Source organism: Oncorhynchus masou, chromosome 28 (genome assembly GCF_036934945.1).
Source record: "Oncorhynchus masou masou isolate Uvic2021 chromosome 28, UVic_Omas_1.1, whole genome shotgun sequence".
NCBI lineage: Eukaryota > Metazoa > Chordata > Actinopteri > Salmoniformes > Salmonidae > Oncorhynchus > Oncorhynchus masou.
The window spans coordinates 30,653,604-30,669,437 of NC_088239.1; the positions used below are offsets into that span (position 1 = coordinate 30,653,604).

Genomic DNA, 15,834 nt, shown 5'->3' on the forward strand with positions numbered 1-15,834 from the left:
AAAAAGTCAAGGGGTGTGAATGCTTTCCGAATGCACTGTACAGTATATATAGATTTATTTGAGAACTAACAATCAAATAAAAGCTAGACAGTCAGGGAGAATTGAAAATTCCAAAACTGGGCATTCAGGGCACATGCCCATTGATTTTGTTATAATGTTTGAGCAGAAAAACACAGCCTTAGCAATGGCAAAATGCACATAATTTCTGGAAATTTGCTTAGCATGGCAAAATTCTCTCAGCTCAATAGAAAAATGTGTAGAATTGCAGAAAATCGGCTTTAAAACAGCAGCAACAACAAAATATGCCACCAAGATATCTTTGCTTTTCGAAATAAGACTATGTTAGAATTACATTTTACACTTCCTCTTCCAATGAACTGTGGGGAGATCAAAATCATTTGACTGTCTACCAAATCTACTCATTTAAAATGTTGATTACTTCTACTTGTCATTATCATTCACCTGATGATAAGACAAGATGTGATTTATTTTTTTTGTTAACATATGATGCGGGTCCCTGGGTCGCCGGTTTGCCTGGACGAGGGTCCCGGGGACAAGAAAAGTTTGAAAACCCCTCTTATAAGGAACATCTCATGTCAAGCATATACACGATGCAAATCATCATTACTCAATAATTCATGCTCTCTTTTTGGTTTCCATATGCATTTCACACCTTGCATAAGAAGGCTTATAGTCAACAAGGTTGTTTCTCTTGAATAAATCATGATAAAATGCCCAGCCCAACCCAGCACAAGAAAGCAATTTGTTGTGTCACCTCAACATTCTTTCTAAGAGGGCACATTGTAAGCAGGCAATAATTTCTCCAGTTAATCACCTTCACAACTCACTCTAATCACATGACCCCACTGACATGCATGACATTGAGTTCAGAACACTGATTGAACGAGAGTCAGGAGGACTCTTGCACCCTTACACCACTGGCCATATGGAATGATGTGGTCCAACAGTAGGCTCCCTCTGTGTTTCTCGTGCTTCCCGTGTTTCCGGAGTGTTTCACCGAAATTCTGGGGAGGTCAGGCGACAAGACCGTCACTATGAATTAAAGACGGCACCGTGGCAACCAAGCGAAGCAACCGAGGCCGCTGAAATGGGCAGGATGACATTTTGCCTGACCCATTGAATGATTTCTCCTCGTACCGACTTGTGGTAGGATGTTTAACAGGGAAGTCAAACGGGTCACTTTGCGTGTGCAAGCATTGCACAATATATGTGCACATGAATGTTATTCAATCATTTCATTCACTCTGCTCGTGTGCGTCAGTGAGCGCCTGCAATGCCAAACTCAAAAATAGAACTTGGTTCTATTTGAGATGCTTGACACATTGCATGTCCTGCCTCCTCCACATCCTCATTGCTTTTCACAAAGACACAACCCACTTGGTTGCTTAAAAGACAAACAAGGAGATATTAATCAAAGATAACTAACTAAAAACCAACTTGTTTCCCTTTTTGATCTGTGTATTAGTCCTCGGAGTAGAGAAACACACAGTTGTTGTATGATGCGGGTCAAAATTCTACAAAGAACCAGCTATAATGGTGACCATATTCATGATCAGGTTAAATAACAACCCAACATTAATCTCCCAGGACAAACTGCTAGCAACAGCTATCTAGCTAAAAAGTCCATGAATGATTCCTGTGTGTTTCGACTACAGCTGGTTTTGGTATTTTATCCTGCGTGTCATGATTGCGTCTGGTGGGGATAGACAAAATCAACGTGCGCACATGGACGGATGTGCAGGGCCGGTGTAGCCATGGTGTAAGTTGAACAGCTCAGAGGCACATGAACGCCTCCACATTTTCTCACCTTGCTTTGTGAACGCGCTCACCACCAGGCCTGCTCAATACATGGTCCCTGCTCAGGGATCCCCTACGTTAGGGTTTGGTATTTGTGTTGTATTTCTTTTGAATCCGTTTGATCAAATACCGTTCTCATAGATAATGGGTTAAAAAACAACAACATCTGTACAATAAAATATCATAAAACATGGTTTCAATGATCATGGGTTAATTGAACAGATTTAATAGACATGTATTTCTAAGATGGAAGGTTACATAGAGCAGCGTTTCCCATAACATTAAAGCCATCATCCCGGAAACCCTAGACCCACTCCAATTCGCATACCGCCCCAACAGATCCACAGACGACGCAATCTCAATCGCACTCGACACGACCCTTTCCCACCTCGACAAAAGGAACACCTATGTGCAAATGCTGTTCATTGACAACAGCTCAGCATTCAACACCATAGCGCCGTCCACAAAACTCATCACTAAGCTATGGAGCCTGGGACTAAACACCTCCCTCTGCAACTAGATCCTGGACTTCCTGGCGGGCCGTCCCCAGCTGGTAAGGGTAGGCAACAACACATCTGGCCACCCAGGGGTCAGTGCTTAATCCCCTCCTGTACTCCCTGTTCACCCACGACTGCGTGGCCACGCACGACTCCAACACCGTCTTTAGGTTTGCTGACGACACAAAGGTGGTGTGCCTGATCACCAAAAATGATGAGACAGCCTATTGGGAGGTCAGATGTGATGTTGGCAGTGTGTTGCCAGGACCAACCTCTCGAAAAGGAGGGCCGAACACACCCCCACTCGCATCGACGGAGCTGTAGTGGAGCAGGTCGAGACTTTCAAGTTACTTTATGTCCACATCACCAACAAACTAACATGGTCCAAACACACCAAGGAAGTCCTGACGGGGGCACGACAATGGAAATTACAGAAAATACCTTATGACCTCTTATCCCTTGCACAAATAGCCTACAGCTAAGAAACTCTGAGGGCCCAGAATATTTTCTACAATGTTGCAAGTTTGCTAGCAAGAGCTTCAGGCTGGACAAAAGTTGATACAATGTTTCAAGTTCCTTGCAGACAGGCCATGCTTTGCCAATGTGATTTATAGGATATTTATTTTTATCTGGATATTTTCTACCTGCAGGCTGCAATGTTTTTATTTGTTGGCTTTATGTAGGCTATTTTTACATAGTTGGCAATGGCAATAGAAGTTAATTTTTAGGTTTGTATAATTTTGATTTGGATCGAATTTTGAGGAACCACATAACAATGATCTTGAGATAAGAGGTTATAATACATTAAATGAAACTGTTCCATGAAAATGTGCATTTGAAAACCATAATTGGAACACAGATCGGTAGAAATGGTAAGATAAATTGACACTTTTTTTTAGGTATCTTTCCTTTACTATTCATATTTTTGACAACTTTTACCTCACTACAATCCTAAAGAAAATAATGTACTTTTTACTCCATACATTTTCTCTAACACTCAAAAGTACTCATTCGATTTTGAATGCTTAGCAGGACTAGAAAATGGTCCCATTGACACACTTACCAAGAGATCATCCCTGGTCATCCCTACATCCTCTGATCTGCCAGACTCACTAAACACAAATGCTTCGTTTGTAAATGATGTCTGAGTATTTGAGTGTGCTCCTGGCTATCCATAAATTGAAAAATTTTAAAAATTCATGCCATCTGGTTTGCTTAACATAAGGAATTTGAATTTATTTTACTTTTGATACTTAAGTATATTTGAGCAATTACATATACTTTGATACTTTTTTTTGTCAGGGACAGCCCTAGTCCCAAACGTTTGGGCTAAAAACAAATGTTGAAAACTGAGATTCTCACAAACAAGGTGGTGCTCTCCGTTTTGCTCTACGACCCCCACAAGAAGTGCCACGGGACTAGTCTGAAGCTAACCGGTACCGCAAAAACAAAAATGAATGGAAGTATGGAGGTAGTTTTGTGCCTTTATTGATATGTGTAAGAAAATGAACGTTTTCCTGAACTTTATTATATCTCCTAGATATAGGACAGACACTTTTATGCCATTCATAAACGTGTTGTTCAATGCGTTTCTATGGGTTATAGTAGTAAAGGCCAAATTCATTCATATATTTTTTTTGATACCTAAAGAGGTCCTAAAATTCTAAATCAAATAGCTAAATGATCCATGGTATGACCATCTTAAAACAATTCCATATGTCAGACAAAGGCTGTACACTGCCAACAGTGAATCTGCAATGATACTTGCACACAGTAAGTGCATGTGATATTTAAGCTGCACTATGCAGAAATCGCTCTGCCATTTTCTGTTTGCTAGGATTCTAGTAGCTCACCTAAACTGAAATGTCACAAAACAAGAGAATCATTGTACAAGCTAAACTGCTCTGAAATAGATTTTCCATAACCAAAAATATTGTATTTTCAGCAGTTTGAAGCTGGCGTACAAAACTGAAAGTTAAAGATGCAAAAATGAAACTTATGAATGGGAAGCATAGAAATAGCTCACATAGAACCGATCTATCGCTTCGTAGACTTGCTGTCAATGAGAACAAGAGATCTATAACTCACATTTTATGTTGCAGCTTTAGTAGGCGACCTGTTAACGGGACAGTTGTAAATCATGCAGTGCCTTGAGTCACGATCGCAGATTTTAGAGAAACAACAAATGTCGGTACATATACAGTTGAAGTCAGAAGTTTACATACACTTAGGCTGAAAAACTCGTTTTTCAACCACTCCACAAATTTCTTGTGAACAAACTATAGTTTTGGCAAGTCGGTTAGGACATCTACTTTGTGCATGACACAAGTCATTTTACCGACAGATTATTTCACTTATAATTCACTGTATCACAATTCCAGTGGTTCAGAAGTTTACATACACTAAGTTGACTGTGCCTTTAAACAGCTTGGACAATTCCATAAAATTATGTCATTAGAAGCTTCTGATAGGCTAATTGACATCATTTGAGTCAATTGGAGGTGTACCTGTGTATGTATTTCATTTGCTCTTTGCTTGACATCATGGGAAAATCATAATAAATCACCCAAGACCTCAGAAAAAAAATTGTAGACCTCCACAAGTCTTGTTCATACTTGAGAGCAATTTAGAAATGCCAAAAGGTACCACGCTCATCTGTACAAACAATAGTATGCAAGTATAAACACCATGGGACCACGCAGCCGTCATACCGCTCAGGAAGGAGGGAAATGGGGGAGGCTTGCAAGCTGAAGAACACCATCCAAACCATGAAGCACAGGGTGGCAGCATCATGTTGTGGGGGTGCTTTGCTGCAGGAGGGACTAGCGCACTTCTCAAAATAGTTGGCATCATAAGGAATGAAAATTATGTGGATATATTGAAGCAACATCTCAAGACATCAGTCAGGAAGTTAATGCTTTTTGTGGGCAGAATTGAAAGTGTGTGCGAGTCAGGAGGCCTACAAACCTGATTCAGTTACACCAGCTCTGTCAGGAAGAATGGGCCAACATTCACCCAACTTATTGTGGTAAGGTTGTGGCAGGCTACCCGAAACGTTTGACCCAAGTTAAGAAATTTAGAGGCAATGCTACCAAATACTAATTGAGTGTAAGTAAACTTCTGACCCACTGTGAATGCGATGAAATAAATAAAAGCTGAAATAATTTAAATGTTTAAATGTATTTGGCTAAGGTGTATGCAAACTTCCGACTTCAACTCTAAGTGTCTTATATCGGCTGAAAACTTAAATTCTTCTTAATATAACTGCACTGTCCAATTTACAGTTGTTGTATTTCCACTCGTTCAATTTGCAAAGAAAGGAATCTGTGAATCTAACCCTAAACGTGGTTTCAACCAGTCAAATCACGTTTGTATTTATTCCTCAGAGAACGTAACCAGACTTCACTATATCATTAGAGGTGTAGTATATCCTATAGGACACCAAATTTGGTCAGAGAGCGACGCCTTCATGGCACGCCGATGACACGGGCCGGGCTTCACTTGATCGACTGTAATTTTATCAAATAAGCACCAACCCCGGGTCAAACAAAGCTAGCTAGATAGGCAATGAGCCGGGCTTTACGGGAGTGTCTGTCGCAAAATGTAGCTGCTAACCTTGTGCGACAGCAAGCCTTTTCCTTTTGGACAAACATTTTAAGAATATGGAGAGTTATGAACACTGGGTGTTGCAAATGTTGAACTTATAATATGGCTACGAATACTAGAAAAGCTCAAAGTCAAAGTATACAGATTTTACGATATTCTTTCAGAAAAATGTAATGTGAACGTCTCCTTCACGATTTGCCCAAATGTACCTGCGTGACTTCACACTAAATGTCATGCAGTTGGCTCATACTTCAAGTTATCCATCTGAAACTTTGCACATACACTGCTGCCATCTTGTGGACACCATCGGAATTACAATCAGAGTGATGGTTCAATGTGGGACCTTTCTATAGCACTTCAAAGATGGTGGTAGAAAAGTTTTTTTTCTTTGTATTTTCTATTACCAGATCTATTGTGTTGTATTTTCCTACATTCAATTCACATTTCCACAAACTTAAAAGTGTTTCCCTTCAAATGGTTCCAAGAATATGCATAGCCTTGCTTCAAGGCCTGAGCTACAGGCTGTTCGTTTTGGGTATGTCATTTTATATGAAAATTGAAAAAAAGGGGGCTATCCCTAAGAGGTTTTAAGAGACTGATAAGATTTCCAATGAAAAGATTGTCACCATTTGTTTATAATATTGTGGTCAATATATTTGAAAGTTTTATGAAAAGATTGTGTTTGGAAGCACTATTTCACAGTAATGAACCAACTTTTTTTCTTGATTACATGGAATTAATTTTATTGCTTGTAACCCAATTGAAGAATTTTGGATAGGTCATTTGAAAGCAAAAAATTATACATGAAAGAAGATGAAAATGTTATTTACTAGGTTTAACCAAAAAGGAAAAGTTGAAAGAAATAGGTTGCAACTTGAAATATTGCTTTGTTAATAATCAAATATAACAGTTATCATTGAATCATATTTGGTTTCAATTGAAAAAAAAAAAACGAACTTATTTACTTGTAACCAGTTTAAGTATTTTTTTTTAGGTTGATCCAAAGTCATCTTTTACAGTGTAGCTGGAACCAAAAGGGTTCTACCTGGAACCAAAAAGGGTTCTCCTGTGGGGACAGCCCAATAACCCTTTGGAACCCTTTTTCTCAGAGTGGCCAGTATCTACTACAGTATGGATACTCTAGTGTGGCATGGCACTTGCAACACCAGGATAGGATAGTAGATTTGATTCCAGCTGGGGCCAGCTATGTGAAAATGTATGCATGCACTAGTGTAAGTCGCTTTGCATGGCATATAACTGGTGCTTATGAACTAACCACACAAGTCTTATTAAAAGCTGAATACTGGGTGTTAGAATCCTGTCTGGCACTCCAGCTTTATGTGGCAGGAAGTTATTTTGTTTCTCCGGAGTGTACTGAAATAGCCCAGAGTGTTAATCAATAGTGCTAGCAAGCCCATTATTGCATTTAATCAGGCCTGGGATTGCTGAGATGAATTCCTCCGTCCGGCCACCACACCGGGATGACAGTGTCCTGAATACTCATTATTGCGTTAGTGTACTCATTATACACCTTGCCACTGCCGTACTGGACTGACCTTGTAAAGGACCTCCTCTATCAGCTCTCTCTAATTTACACTTAATTCCAGTACACAGTCCCCCAGAGGCAAGATAGGAGGAATGATACTGACATACCTGAGAAATTGCTCTGTGTGCATCCCAAATGGCAACCTCTTCCCTATTTAATGCACTACTTTTGACAAGGCTCTAGTCAAACGTAGTGCACTACATAAGGAATAGTGTGCCATTTGGGACACACACCATCACAATTCTGTGTGTTAATCTAGATAGTACATCCCAAATATTCCCAAAGGTAGGCTACCATAAAGAAGGCAGATATTTCTTAACACAGTATTCCCATTCGAGGCATAGATCTTTTCCTGGATTTATTTTATTTGGTTCTATCATTATCATAGTCTATGTTCTAAGAGCTCCTGACAACTTTCCTGAAAGAAAGTAGATTCCTCGAGAACACATCTGTTTTGAGCCTGGTGTGCTTTAGAGGGCCAGACTGCCATCTGGGTTGTACTGATTTGGCGCAAAACGGAAGAAACCGGACTGAAACAGGGATGAACAAATCAAATCAAATTTGTTTACATGCGCCAAATACAACAGGTGTAGATCTTACCGTGAAATGCTTAGTTATAATCCCTTAACCAACAATGCAGTTATGAAAAATAAGAGTTCAATAAATATTTTACAAAATTAAAAATGTAAAGTAACAATAAAATAATAACAATAACAAGGCTATATACAGGGGGTTCCGGTACCGGGTCAATGTGCAGGGGTACAGGTTAGTCAAGGGGGTAATATAATGAGGTAATATAGGTAGGAGTAAAGTGACTATGTATAGCTAAATAACAGTGAGTATCAGCAGCGTTAAAGGGGGGCAGAGTCAATGCAAATAGTCTGGGTAGCCATTTGATTAGCTGTTCAGCAGTCTTATGGCTTGGGGTAGAAGCTGTTTAGAAGCCTCTTGGACCTAGACTTGGCACTCCGGTACCGCTTGCCATGCGGTAGCAGAGAGAACAGTCTATGACTAGGGTGGCTGGAGTCTGACAATTTTTAGGGCCTTCCTCTGACACCGCCTGGTATAGAGGTCCTGGATGGCAGGAAGCTTGGCCCCCGTGATGTACTGGGCTGTACGCACTACCCTCTGTAGCGTCTTACGGTTGGAGGCCGAGCAGTTGCCATACCAGGCAGTGATGCAACCAGTCAAGATACTCTCAATGGTGCAGCTGTAGAACTTTTTGAGGATCTGAGGGCCCATGCCAAATCTTTTCAATCTCCTGAGGAGGGAATAGGCGTTGTCGTGCCCCCTTCACGACTGTCTTAGTGTGTTTGGACCATGATAGTTTGTTGGTGATGTGGACACTAAGGAACTTAAGGCTACCTGAACTTGTCCAATAACAAACTCGTTTTGGGTTTCCGTTTCAAAGCATTTTGCTATTGTTTGCCCTAATAAATACAACCCAGTTCATTTCCACCATTAGTGTCTCCATCTACTCCTAAAGGGAAGAACTTAGCCTTGACCTAAAGTGTGTTCTGGATGCTCACTGGGAACACTCAGAACAGAGCACCCTCTCTCCATTAAGCAGCCAGCCGAATATCTCCTAAGGCAGATCTCCCCTCCTGGAAACACGCGCACAAACTTGCCTGGAAACACGTACAGCGCAGCACAGCCACTTTGCTCTCTCTACCCATCTCAATAACCAATCAATGTCAATATTGTCTTCAGAGCATCTGTTTTGTTTTATGGCAGTGGCTCCGCTTCATCTGCCATCACACCATCCGTGGCAGTGTACAAAAGCTCTGAATACAGCCTGCTTTAGGATGTTTTACTGCAATGCAATACTAATGTATTACACCTCAAAAGGCTGAACTTTGGGTTTAGTGCAAACTCAGAATCCCATTTGCCCATTTATGACTCACGGCAATAGAAAAGAATATTAAGCAGGGCTTCCATTGCGTCCATTTCCAAATAAACATTGGATTATACTGCGTCATAATTCATGTGAGGTATTGAAAAAAGGAATGTTACAACAGCTGTATCTTGGTTTGGTACAGCTGAGAGAAGTTTATCATAATATTCCTTGTTAGTTGGAATTAATAGCCATTTATTTCACTGGAGAACAGATGCGAGCTGAAAATGTGAACATGATGTTAGATCAATTACACTCCAATTAAACGCGGCAGCTGTCGGGATTATGAATCTATGAAAACAGACTTTGCAAATCGCAGACCAACTGCTCAGTGATCATAATTTCACCATAGAGCACAAGATAGTTTGCTTGCGTTTCATTGGCTCTTAACCACCCGTGCTATATTGTTTGTTTTTTCGCATCGTTTGTAACTTATTTTGTACATAATGTTGCTGCTACCGTCTCTTATGGCCGAAAAGAGCTTCTGGACATCAGAACAGTGATTACTCACCTCGAAATGGACAAATATTATGATCATTTATTTTTACGAGTCGGACAGGAAGGATATACTCCAAACACCCGAACAGGCCCTCCTCCTCGTCATTCGTAGGAGAAAGAAACAGATTTTGCGGAAGGAGATCGGGGTGCCTTGTGAGGATCAGGCGACGAGTGGCTAATCTTCCTTTGCCATCTGTACTGTTAGCTAACGTTCATCTCTGGAAAATAAATGGGACGAACTAAAAACACGTATATCCTACCAACGGGACATTCAAAACTGTAATATCTTATGTTTCACCGAGTTGTGGCTGGACAATGACATTAATAACATACAGCTGGCAGGTTATATACTCTATCGGCAAGATAGAACAGCAGCCTGTGGTAAGACACGGGGTGGCCTATGTTTATTTGTAAACAACAGCTGGTGCACGATATCTAAGGAAGTCTCAAGGTTTTGCTCGCCTGAGGTAGTGTATCTCATGATAAACTGTAGACCCCACTATCTACCTCGAGAGTTCATCTGTATTTTTCGTAGCGGTCTACATACCACCACAGACCGATGCTGGCACTAAGACCGCACTCAATGAACTGTATACAGCCAATAGCAAACAGGAAAACGCTCATCCAGAGGCAGAGCTCATAGTGGCTGTGGACTTAGATGCAGGGATACTTAAATCAGTTTTACCTAATTTCTATCAACAATGTTAAATGTGCAAACAGAGGGGGGGAATAAAATTGTAATTAAAAAAAAAAACTCTAGACCACCTTTACTCCAAGCAAAAATTATAGCAGGAAGCACCAGTGACTGTCTATAAACAAGTGGTCAGATGAAGCAGATGCTAAACCACAGGACTGTTTTGCTAGCACAGACTGGAATATGTTCTGGGATTCTTCCGATAGCATTGAGGAGTGCATCACATCAGTCACTGGCTTCATCAATAAGTGCATCGGTGACGTCATCCCCACAGTGACTGTATGTACATAACCCAAACAGAAGCCATGGACCCCAACCCCTCTTTTACGCTGCTGATACTCTCTGTTTATCATATATGCATAGTCACTTTAACTATACATTCATGTACATACTACCTCAACAAACTACCAAGGACCACAGCTTTTACCCCCAAGCCATAAGACTCCTGAACATCTATTCAAATGGATACCCAGACTATTTGCATTGCCCTCCCCCTCTATTCTACACTGCTACTCAGTTATCTAGGCATAGTCACTTTAATAACTCTACCTACATGTACATATTACCTCAATTACCTCGACACAAAGACTCTGCACCGGTACCCCCTGTATTTAGCCTCGCTATTGTTATTTTACTGCTGCTCTTAATTATTTGTTACTTTTATCTCTTACCTTTTTAAGGTATTTTCTTAAAACTGCAATGTTGGTTATGGGCTTGTAAGTAAGAATTCTACTGCAAGGTCTCCACCTGTTTTATTTTGGTCGCATGTGACAAATAATATTTGATTTGATTTATACAGGCCACCTGAAAATAAACACTCTATCCACTGGGATGATTTATACGCACTGCCATTGAACATCGCAACTCACTGAATAGATCTGTGGGATGCCAGATGCCCATTGCTAGTGGGGAGAGAGCGAAGCCAATGAATCAAAGCAAAAGTTGACAGGATGTATTCGGAGATAAGGTTGACAACAGCAGAGCACATTGAGTAGAGAAACCGCAGGCTTTGAAGACACGCGTAGCTACCCACTGGGCTCAGACATCAGTTCAAAGTCTGGTTTTGATTTACATTTGGTAGAGTAGTCAACTAATGTGAATTCAATGTGAAATAAACAAACAAAAAAATGGCACCACATCATTGGATTTAGGTTCAAAGTTGGGGAAGAGTCGTTCAAAATTCTGACGCAGTTGTCGAATCAACACATCCGTCATTGCTGCTGTCAACTGCATCACAAGAGACATGCCAAACGGGAGATGTATAAAAAACATTATATACAGTTGAAGTCGGAAGTTTAAATACACCTTAAACTCAGTTTTTCACAATTCCTGACATTTAATCATAGTAAAAATCCCCCGTCTTCAGTCAGTTAGGATCACTACTTTATTTTAAGAATGTGAAATGTCAGAATAATAGTTGATAATGATTTAATTTCAGCTTTTACTTCTTTCATCACATTTCCAGTGGGTCAGAAGTTTACATGCACTCAATTAGTATTTGGTAGAATTGCCTTTAAATTGCTTAACTTGGGTTAAACGTTTCAGGTAGCCTTCCACAAACTTCCCACAACAAGTTGGGTGAATTTTGGCCCATTCCTCCTGACAGAGCTGGTGTAACTGAGTCATGTTTGTAGGCCTCCTTGCTAGCACACTCTTTTTCAGTTCTGCCCACAAATCTTCCATAGGATTGAGCTCAGGGTTTTGTGATGGCCACTCCAATACCTTGACTTTGTTGTCATTACGCCATTTTGACACAACTTTGGAAGTATGCTTGGGGTCATTGTCCATTTGCAAGACCCATTTGTGACCAAGCTTTAACTTCCTGACTGATATCTGTTGCTTCAATGTATCCACATAATTTTTGTTCCTCATGATGCCATCTATTTTGTGAAGTGCACCAGTCCCTCCTGCAGCAAAGCACCCCCACAACATGATGCTACCACCTCTGTGCTTCACGGTTGGGATGGTGTTCTTCGGCTTGCAAGCCTCCCCATTTTTCCTTCAAACATAACGATGGTCAATATGGCCAAACAGTTCTATTTTTTGTTTCATCAGACCAGAGGACATTTCTCAATAAAGTACAATCTTTATCCCCATCGGCAGTTGCAAACCGTAGTCTGTTTTTTTTATTGCCGTTTAGGAGCATTGGCTTCTTCCCTGCTGAGCGGCCTTTCAGGTTGTCGATATTGGACTCGTTTTACTGTGGATATACAGTGGGGCATAAAAGTATTTAGTCAGCCACCAATTGTGCAAGTTCTCCAACTTACAAATAAGTATTTGGTCACCTAAAACAAGCAAGATTTCTGGCTCTCACAGACCTGTAACTTATTCTTTAAGAGGCTCCTCTGTCCTCCACTCGTTACCTGTATTAATGGCACCTGTTTGAACTTGTTATCAGTATAAAAGACCTGTCCACAACCTCAAACAGTCACACTCCAAACTCCACTATGGCCAAGACCAAAGAGCTGTCAAAGGACACCAGAAACAAAATTGTAGACCTGCACCAGGCTGGGAAGACTGAATCTGCAATAGGTAAGCAGCTTGGTTTGAAGAAATCAACTGTGGGACCAATTATTAGGAAATGGAAGAAAAAAAACACACTGCCTTGATGTAATTACTTTCTAGTCATGCTTATGTGAGATGCAAAGTGCCTGTTTCCCTAAACTAAACCATTCCCTCTTTCCAGGTAGTCTGATGAGATACATACTTAATGGTTTATCTATGTCCCAAATGGCACCCTATTCCCTATGTTGTACACTACCTTGACCAGGGCGGGCATAGGGCAGTAGGCTGGATTCAAACCATAGACACGACCTCTCTCTACTGTAATCCTCTTTAATAAAGTAAAAAAATACTGTGAAATATTTATTCAATAAAAAAGAAAAAGGGAATGCACTATGCAGGGAATAGGGTGCCATTTGGGACACAAACTATATATCCCCATTGCCAGAAATCAAATGACAACACCTTCAGCTCTGTCATCAAACAGCCTCTATACTCTGATCCTGAATCTGTGGTTATTAATTCCACTCCAAGCCTTTGTTTAGCTCTTCAAGTAACTGATATTTATAGCTGCTCAGATATCACCTCTCTACCACCATCTCCTTTTTTTCAGAGCTCCCATGTGCTATTTGGTGTCATTACACACATACAGATGACACAGTACACCCACTCAGATCCGCAGTAAGCTACACAACACAAGTCCAACTGGGAATGGTATACGCTCTACGAAACCAATCAGTGCGCTTCCCGGCAACAGTGCAAGGCACACTGGGACTCATTAAAAACAATAACTGTCTCAAACACTCAGGCAGTCCACAGACACTGATGATGGAGACCAACCCCAGAAATATGTACAAAATCAAATTTTTTAAAATCACACAAAAAAACAAGCATGAATTTGAACAATGAGAGGGATTCTCCAATGATTGTGTCAGAATTCTCTGTGGGAATACGGCTGACTCATTCAGGATTAACAGAGACAGAGTTCCAAATGGCACCCTTTCCCCGTAATGCACTACTTTGTACCGGGGCCAATAGGGCTCTGATCAAAAGTAGTGCACACTAGGGCATACGGTGCCGTGTGGGATGCAGATGGTCAGCAGTGGCTCCAAAGCTAAAAAACAAAAACAACATTTTGATCAGTTCTCTTGAATGCTGTACCATTCTTCTCCCTATTCATTTCACAAAATTATTTTTCCAGTTAGAGTTTCACTGAGAGCATTGTGGGAACTTGTTGTTAGACTGGCACAGATCGAGACAAGGTGAAAGACCAACAGTCAGAGGGAATTAGACAGGACAGACATATAGACCTGCATTTCTATTGAGAGGCCTACTAAGAAACAGAGTGAAGTAAAATAATAATAATAATACATTGTCACATTCCAAAAGTACATACGGCAACTGACTCCATGATCAGATCCTGGTTCAGAGAGAGAATGAAACTGCAGGTCACCACTCCCACACAGACACTACACACACTGATTCAGGATCAGTGAGAGGACAGCATCCCTTGCTTATCATTCTGACAGGGGCACCAGAAACATTCACCTCTAAGCCACCTGGTAATAACCCTACTGTCTCTGCACTGCAAGGCAACCTCAACAAAAGGGACCATATATCCACAAAGGCTTCTGAATGTTACACACAGTGTTAAACTGGGGCAAGGCAGGGAAAACCAAATCAAAATACCTGTATAATGGCAGACTTCCCTGCCAAAACCAAAATCAACCAAGTTGTAGTATGTGTTATCCTTTCGAGATTACTACCATGCCAATAAGGAAATATCTATCTGGAGAAAGGAAATTTTAAAAAATGCTTACAATTTACATAGTAGATATCAGGTAGTAAGTATGTTTTAAGAATAGGACACCAATCAACTCATGGGCCACAGAGTTCTCATTTTTAAAAGGGGCAATCTGGGATTGGTGCATCTATTTAAGGATTTCTAAATTAATTATATACGTGTCTACAAATACTGTATAGCTCAAAAGCATGGTTAAAACGAATATTAGAATATTATACAGTAGTTGATTGTTTTAATCATCAACGTCACCCTGGGACACTCACTAAGTTTCTGTCCTGAAGTTGAACCCTGTCAATTAGCCTGCCCTGTTTTGATCTTCCATTTCCCCTGGTTAGTATTACTGAGAATACCTAAACGCTATCTTTTCTGTCTATTTTACTTGTGTTTTTCCATAAACTATACCTTCCGTGGACCATATGCCCGCCCAAAAGCCCATCTTTCGCATCGCAACACCTGGGCAGGTAAGTATATATTTTTTTACTTTAATACAAAATGGTCACATTGACCACGACTCTCGACTTACCATATTTGCTGTCAGCGAAGGTAGTTGAAAGAGACTGGCAAAAACACAACACAGCGAAGATGGAACACGGCGAATCCATTAGGCTACTCTTTACTAATCCATTGCACACCTTTGCTAAAACATCATACTGTCAGTTCTCGATAAAAGATGGTCGAAAATCGCTGGATGAGATAACAGCGAATTAAAGTAGGCGATTTGCGGAGCAATGTCTCGGGTCCGCCACTTCACTCCTGCAGTCGCGACAGGATTCAGCACCGCGAACAGCAACCTTCAGAAGGCGCCCCTCCTAAATTCTGACGTCAAACAGGCATGGCGAGGGGCCCGTGCATGGTCTCTGAGCATGCACCTCATGCATGAATCAATGATTTGCCAGTCTAACCACGAACATGGTACAGACACGAAATAAAAAGACAAAAGTGAAATTGAACAGAAGTTGATGCAATAAATACAAC

At 40.8% G+C, this 15,834-nt stretch overlaps 1 protein-coding gene across 1 annotated transcript in view; it reads right to left on the minus strand.

Moving 5' to 3' along the window:
* The window catches only part of ptprn2 (protein tyrosine phosphatase receptor type N2), a 256,253-nt gene extending 240,619 nt beyond the window's left edge, over window positions 1–15,634 (minus strand). The window contains exon 1 of the mRNA XM_064941890.1: window positions 15,383–15,634. Within this exon, the coding sequence (XP_064797962.1) occupies window positions 15,383–15,461 (79 nt within the window). The 5' untranslated portion in view covers window positions 15,462–15,634. The remainder of the gene's footprint in view (window positions 1–15,382) is intronic.
* Between the last annotated feature and the right edge of the window lie 200 nt (window positions 15,635–15,834).